Raw genomic sequence first — 7,971 nt, 5'->3', positions numbered from 1 at the left:
AGAATACATTTAATACTTATAGCTCAAGTGAGCTTTACATATATATATAGATTAAATATAGCGTGGAGAAATATAGGGTGTTATTACATTTACGTGTCTGTTTACTCACAATTCTATAAACTATATACAGCGTGAGAAATAATCGGTGTTATTGCATTTACGTGTATGTTTATTGGGATTGAAGACGTCACTTTCCATATCAACTTGGTATAAAAATCTCATTTGAAGAAACCCTAACGCAGCATTATCAAAACTCATCTTCATCTATTCTTCTGCTCTCTCTGAGTCCAAATCCCTGCTCCGCTGAGTCAAAATACGGAAGAAAACGCCGCTGATGGAAGATCGAATCAGCGCCTTACCGGACGAAATCCACCGCTACATCCTCTCATTTCTGCCAACCAAATTCGCATTCACCACCACAGTCATCTCCAAGCGGTGGAACTCAATCTGCAACTCCCTCATCGTGCTCCACTTCGACGACAAAGCTGAAGACGAAGAAGAGGCCTACATCCGCTTCCGCCGCTTCGTCGACAAGGTTCTCCTTTCCCCGCTCGTCCAGCACCACCCGATCGAGACGCTCTCCATCGTCTCTAACTCTCAGCTCTGCCAATACCGAAGCCGGTTCAACACAGACGAGTGGATCGAAGCTGCAAAACGACGTGGCGTTAAGAATCTCCAGCTGTCGTCAATACATCTTAACTTGCGCTTGTTGCCCGGTATTTTCACCTCCTTCAAAACCCTCGTGGTTCTGAAGCTGAGTGAGATAATCATTGAATATGGTTCTGTTGGTCCTGTTGATTTTCCCTCACTCACAACCCTTCATTTGATTAACGTTTTGTTTCGTCAAAGGGATGATGTGATGAAAATTCTTAATGGGTGTCCCATTGTTGAGGATTTGTATGTTACAGCTCCCTGTTTTGAACTAGGCTACCCTACAGGGTTTAAACCCATGCCCCAGGTTGTGAAAGCACATATCAACGCTTTTAATGTTCCTTTCAATGCAATTCCTAATGTAGAGTCTCTACACATTGAGGAGGTATGTAAGAAAATCTGGATCTTTTCGAATTGCAGTTTAAAGTTATGATCAAATTCTTACTTACTTCTTACACTCATATGCCTGCATAAACTTGCTGTTACTGTCATATTCCTCGATTGTTCTTGGAAGGGTGGGTGCGGGTTTTAATATCATCAGTGGAAAGGTGTTGATCAAGTGGTTCTTGATTGCTTGTTGTGTTTTTAGCTATCTGTAAGGGATAGTGGCTGGTGTCATCGTTTGCTTCTTTGGAGTTAGTAGGTTATGTTTTTTGGTTTTCTTATCTGTACAGTAGTTGAGTAGCGGAAATTCTTCTGGTTTTTTGGTTTTATTTTGCCTAGTGCTACCTTTTGTACAAGGATTGAAATACTCCTAGTATTTCTTTTAATTCAAATTTTGCTTACCATGAAACATTTTGCAGATTGAGCGTAGGGACAAAGACAATTATATCAATTCCTACTACAGAGAAATGCCTGTGTTTCGAAACTTAATCAGCCTTGAGCTTACCTTTCCTCGCTTCCGTGGCTGGTTTGATGTAGTGGAAGTGCTTCCTTATTGTCCCAATCTTCAATCTCTTGCCATTGAAAAGGTTTCTAGTGGTTAATTTATGGATATATCATTTTTGTTTGTGCTCTTCTCGGTTTATCTTTTCATAAATCTTGATTATTATTTGTCTGTGTTTAACAGGGTAAGTACAGGAGAATTATCGAAGATCAATTGGAACATACCATAGAACCTGTTGTTCCAGAATGTGTTTCATTGCACCTCAAAACATGTTCTGTTAGACACTATCCGGTTAAAAGCATGTATGAAGATTTTGATTTGGCAGCATATATCCTTCAAAATGCGAGGGTTTTACAAGTGCTGACTATTCACATGGACCCTTATCACTCAACGGAATCTGAGAAGGACCAATTCTTCAATTATTTATCCAGGTGCCCGAGGATCTCTCAAGCATGTAAAATTGAGTGCAACTAGGTTCTAAATATCTGCTGTTTCCAATAATTTCTTCTACCCATGAATGCAATTGCTATTGTTGGATTTGAGAGGATATGGTCTTATGTCGTTATGAACATGTGTTACTTTTTTCCTATAAACTTTTATTTGTTCAATTATGTGGAATTGTTACTTTATCTTATATGATTTTCAATGTATGATTTGACTATTTAAGTATATTTTTTATTTTGTTGGTGTTTACATCATTGTTGCAATATTTTCTATAACTTTAATGGTGTAGACTACTAGAGAGAGACATTAATAGAGAATAATTTTTTTTGAAAGAGGAAATATTATTGATGAAAAATGAAATCATGAGAGAAAAGTTCTCATGACGAAGTACAGGATACAACGACCCAATACATGGAGTAGAAGAGCACCACTAACTAAACAACTATTTGGCTAAAACAAACGTCTTAAGAGTGAGTGATAGATGTATATGATATGTGATGTGATGTGATGAGAAGAGATAAATGCAAGGTATTTCTAGGTGTATGTACTGCTTGATGTATGTATTTTATCATTGTTCCATAATATGTGACAACATGCCTGCTATATCCATCCCGCTCAAATCTATTTGGTCTGTGCTGAACTGTGGCTGTGAGGCCATTTGTGCTGCTGCCATGATGCTTTCGTATTACCTGCAGGGATAGGAGGGTGCTGTTTGTGATGGTTGTGCATTTAGTGCAGACTTTGGTTTTTTTGACCCTGCTTGTACAGTAGCAGATATTGAAAGTAGCTCTTAAAGCTCTTTCTTTCTTTTGATTTTTACTCTTCTTCTCTTTGCTTTGTATTTCTTCTAATCCAAATTTGGCTTAAATAAAAAATCTGTCTAGTCTGTCAACAAATCTGGTCATGAAACGGAAATCTGGACTGAAATCTTTTTGCTGCTGGTTCTACAATTGTTATAAGAATCCTGTTTAGGTGGTGGTCCCTAGCTGTTTGATTCTGTTTTATTTTTCCTCCAAATTTCTTGCTCTTATTATTTTCTCCTTGTACCTGCCAGTGATGCTTAGGTCTAGGATTCTTTTAATAGTTATAGCACACTCCTTGTGTCATCTTAAATGCATTTCTTTCGCCTTACAAAAAAACAAGGTTGAAACATATTGAAATTGATTGGTGATTGATTTATGTGGTTCCCGTATTTTTTCTTGGGTATGATACCCACATTAGGTGGTTCAGTAAATTAACGACATGTGTAGTAATGAAATTATAATTCTCGAAATTATAATTCTGGTGCAATAGTGCTCTTGTTCACTGGGAACTCAATTGTCCTCCAATGACCTTTGTTTGCGTCCACGGAAACCTTGAAGCAGTTGTCGGGGATATCTCGATCCTAGCATTGGGTCTCAGCGACATGCTTTCGATCCAAGGAGATGTCTAACACCGATCGAATCGATGTTATTAATCATAATGTACATTATTGGAAAAATACTATTGTTGACTCATGTGATACATTCGTCTTGTTTTTTTTTGTATATATATATATATATCTAAATAGTATATAAAAGAGAACCTAAAAGATGGCAAGTTTTGACACTTGGCATCCATTGGGAGATGTTTCCACTATTTTTCTAGGATTAAAAAAAATCAAAAAGAAATTAGTATTACTGCTTTAGGAAACTTGGGAATGGCTCGATTGCTATTTGATGTATTATTAAGGGTAAGCATGTAATAAGCCATGTAAATTATTTTATGTTGACTTAAATGTAATATTTTCAAATTTTTTAGACTTACATTAAATGCTTTTACTCAACCTGTCTACCATTATCACAATTCTGGCTAATCAGAATTTTCGTTTAACTCAATTTTTAAAGCATTAATCTCCCACTTCATGAAGAGCCAATCACGTTGCTTATTTTGAATTTTTTTTACTTTACAGATTTTCTTTACTATTAATTGTGCGTGATTATTGAGACTAACATATTTCCAATCATAAATTTTGACCAATTATAATTTGTAGTTATCTTCAATTCAAATGCACATTTAAACCATTTTGAGTGTCAAGATTTCCATTTCTTATACTTCAGATAATTAATTGCCTCGAGACATTGATTCAAAATTGTTAAAAGATCAATTTTTGAGTGGTGGAAATATACACATAATTCAATTTGTCCAATTAGATTATATAGACTCTCTTAATCAATTAATTAATTTAAACCATTGTGGTCTCCAATGCCACGTTGCTTTAACTCCCAAGAGGCTGGCTAGGTGCATGCTTTTTTTCTTCTTCTTGGAGATATATGTTGTGACCTCAACTAACACCCACTGTACTTATTATTCTTCCTTTGCAAGATTGTTTCTCATTGGTCAATTTTGCCAAAACCAACATGCAAACCTTCCACTTCTATCTCTTATTCATTTGTCCAGTACTATATAAGCTGCCGTTGGCACTCATATTTCCCCACCTTGAAGATTACAAATGGACTCTCTCATGTCTCATAGATTAAAGTTAGTTTCAAAGCAGGGTCCCTTTATTCTAAGGCCTTATTTCAATAAATTCTCCTCATTATTCTCCTCTCTAAAGTAAAATCTTATTTGCAAGTTTTTTACTCATTTCATTTTTTGTCCAGAACTCTTCGAACATACTTCAGTACGTTATGAACCCGTTGGTGATGCAAGTTGAACCGGGTGTTCCTAGCTCGGTCCCATGCCTCAGCGCTACTTCTCACGGCTCAGTGAATTCTTAATCACCTGCTGCAAAACCATCACATAGAAGCCATCCTCTTTTATCTTTAGGAATCAAATTTTTAGGTTTGGCTTTTAATTAAATAACCATTAAAGTCTTGAATTATCAGGTTTTTTTTATAAGCTCTTGAATTATAAGGTGGTTCTCTTATTGAAGAACATGGTAGAAGGAGTCATTTAGTTCAGGTTAGTGTTTTAATTTATTCTTTCATTATTTATTATTCATGTTAATATTTTTGGCGAAACTCATTTTTATTTTGACAAGAACTAAAACAATTCAACTTTCTATATACTGTACAATTCTGCATCGATCCATGTATCAATTGGTCGCTGAACAGGCCTTAATGATTGAGTTGTATCCTCAGTTGCCTAATTTCAAGTTTTCAATTTAGTTAATTTTCATGGTCCAGTTTGTATATATACATTTTAATTGTTTTTTTAAATTTTTTTTGTCAGGACTTGCTGCCTTCTTTCGATAACAGCTCTGCTTAATTTTAAAGATACTAATGCAGTAGTTTGGACTTGATCTTTTGAAGATGTGATTGCAGTTGTTGTTGATGAGCTCTTTTATGTTAAAGCTATAAAAAAAATACATTTTACCATAATTTTTAGAATCTTCATGGGCAAATGTATATTTAAAAGAGTGAAAATTTGATTTTGAAAATATGTCATATGAGGAGTATAAAATATTAATATATATTGACTCTACTTATTTGTGTACAAGTTATGGATATTTTTCCTATCTGGATAGAGTACTATTGCATTACTTATCCAATAAAAAGTGTGTTCCCATGGATATTCAATTTATAATGAATATTTTTGTCAAGAAAAAACAATCTTAAATCAGTTAAATTTGTGTGCAGGGTACTACTGTAATAACACTCCACAAAACTGATTAAAGGTTGCAACTTGCCACTTACCTAAGGAACTTAATTACAACATTAGAGTTTTGACTAAGATGTACTTATCTCAAAGTTCTTAAAAAATGCTACAGTTCACCAATTTCACCGAAAAGATCGAACTTACCAAATTGTTGCCTAACCAATATAATGGAAGGAACAGAATGCTCTTCAAAGTCTTAAAATTAACACCAAAAAGTATGTGTATGAAAAACCTAAGGAGATAGTCATGTGTAGAACATCCTTAAGCAAGAACTAAGAAGACAATGTCTTCAACATTTTTAGTGAATGCCTAGACTATATCATCTAAATACAATGTAAAAGAAAGCTTAAAGGATAGAAATAAATGACATTTGACAATCATTGAGAGAGGTTTCAGTTATTTTTCCAAAAAAATTAAAATAAAAAAAAAGAGTTAAAGTAAGAGTTAACGTTCTACTACGAATTAGAGAAAAATACATAAAACTGTGATGAGTATGTCGTGCTATTTTCCACGGTATCTATCAGTCATTTTCGATTAAATTTTCTACATAAGTTTATGCTATATGTTATTTTCAGACTTTTTAAATGATTTTAAGGAAATATATATAAAAGCACTATAATTTAATAGGGAAAATTGGGAAGCCAGAGGGAAGAACATTTTCAATTATATTTATTTATGTTTAAGTTACATATTAAAAAACTCATCCGGGGAGGAACATTTTGCATGAAAATGCTTTCAAGTTGAAACTAATAGAAAATATTTTGTATAGTTTTAGTAGTACTTTTCTCATACTTTTTAAATAATTTAAGAGTTGATATACATAAGCGTTATAATTTGATTGTGAATATAGGGCTCCCACGGGAATATAGAGAAAAATAAACATATTTAGTCTATATTTATTAATTATATAGTAAAAAGCTCCTACATGAGGAACATTTTGCATTTAAATACTTTCAAGTTGAAATTAATATAAAATGTTTGGTTATAATTTAGTACTTTTCTCATACTTTTTAAATAATTTAAGAGTAAATATATATATATATATGTATTTTAATTTTATTGTGAATATAGAGCTCCCACGATGAATTAGAGAAGAATAAACATATTTAGTCTATATTTGTTAATTATATAGTAAAAAGATCCTGCATGAGGATTAGTTTACATGAAAATACTTTCAAGTTGGAAATAATAGAAAATGTTTTAATACAATTTTAGTAAAGTTGATTGTGAATATAGGGCTCCCACGAAGGATTAGAGAAGAATTAACATATTTAGTCTATATTTATTAATTATGTTGTACAAAGTTCCTACGTGATGAACATTTTGCATTAAAATACTTTAATTTGAATCTAATAGAAAAAATTTTAATAAAATTTTAGTACTTTTTCCATACTTTTAAATAATTTTAAGAGTAAATATACAAAACCATTTTAATTTGATTGTGAAAATATAGATTTCACGGGAAAAAACATTTATATTAAAATACTTTCAAGTTAAAAATAAAAAACAATATAATTCTGTTTGGTTTGAAATTCATAAACATGATTCACACGTTATTCATGTTGGAGTCATGAACGAAATAATTTCGTGAAAAAATTCTCCCACTAGAAGTCAATTATGAAAAAAAATTATTGTGTTTTTTATTTATCTTGGTGGTGAACAATTAGATAGATTGGATTTTAAATCCAAAATTTTGTATGCTTCATTGGAATGTTGTGTTTTTCCACCAGAGATATTTATTGCGATATTTAATTATATGTTCTTGCTTTTTATAGTATTTTATATAAGAGAATTATTATTGCATCCTTTAAATTTTGAATACCCAACCGTATTTAGTTATATAGTGTAAAAAAATGTAATTTAATATGTAATACATATTTTCTATCAAATTTCATAAGTTATAAATTTTGTAGACTTATATGGAGATAGAAAAACAAAAATAAAAGAAAAAAACAAAAATATACAATTATTATATCATAAAAAATTAATCAAATAAAAAATTATATTTATATTTATTTTTCATTTATACAAAATAAATAACTATATATATTAAAAAAATTATTATATACTCAGAAATATGCCCTGTGCATCGGCACGGGTATACATACTAGTATATATATATATAAGAGAAGGTACTAGGGTACCTCAACCCAAAAAAACAAAGAATCAAAGAGTAGAAAATTACTGTACATCTGTGCCAACAAGGAAACAATAACGAGCATAGTCTTGTTGATTCACGTTCCCTCCCAATGCCGAAATGAGACCCCATTTTTGATGGGTTTGCGAATCTTTCTTCTCACCCACTTCTAAGCCCCTGAAGAATGTCTCTTTCTTGTTTGTTGCTTAATACTTGATCATGGGTTTGGCCTTAG

The 7,971-nt window shown here is 32.4% G+C and overlaps 2 protein-coding genes across 2 annotated transcripts; both read left to right on the top strand.

The window, feature by feature from the left end:
- The first annotated feature begins 334 nt into the window (after window positions 1-334).
- Window positions 335-1,291, top strand: LOC130728818 (F-box protein At4g09920-like). The gene is made up of 2 exons (XM_057580394.1): window positions 335-1,036; window positions 1,241-1,291. Exons 1-2 carry the CDS (start codon window positions 335-337, stop codon window positions 1,289-1,291), a joined length of 753 nt encoding a protein of 250 aa, XP_057436377.1.
- A 179-nt stretch (window positions 1,292-1,470) lies between these two features.
- Window positions 1,471-2,087, top strand: LOC130731671 (putative F-box/LRR-repeat protein At4g13960). The gene is made up of 2 exons (XM_057583930.1): window positions 1,471-1,622; window positions 1,721-2,087. Exons 1-2 carry the CDS (start codon window positions 1,503-1,505, stop codon window positions 2,009-2,011), a joined length of 411 nt encoding a protein of 136 aa, XP_057439913.1. The 5' UTR covers window positions 1,471-1,502; the 3' UTR covers window positions 2,012-2,087.
- Window positions 2,088-7,971: the final 5,884 nt, after the last annotated feature.

The sequence above is a fragment of the Lotus japonicus genome, chromosome 1, assembly GCF_012489685.1.
Source record: "Lotus japonicus ecotype B-129 chromosome 1, LjGifu_v1.2".
NCBI classification, from domain to species: domain Eukaryota; kingdom Viridiplantae; phylum Streptophyta; class Magnoliopsida; order Fabales; family Fabaceae; genus Lotus; species Lotus japonicus.
The sequence above is the reverse complement of the archived record's forward strand: the minus strand, read 5'-3'. Positions and strand labels throughout refer to the sequence as shown.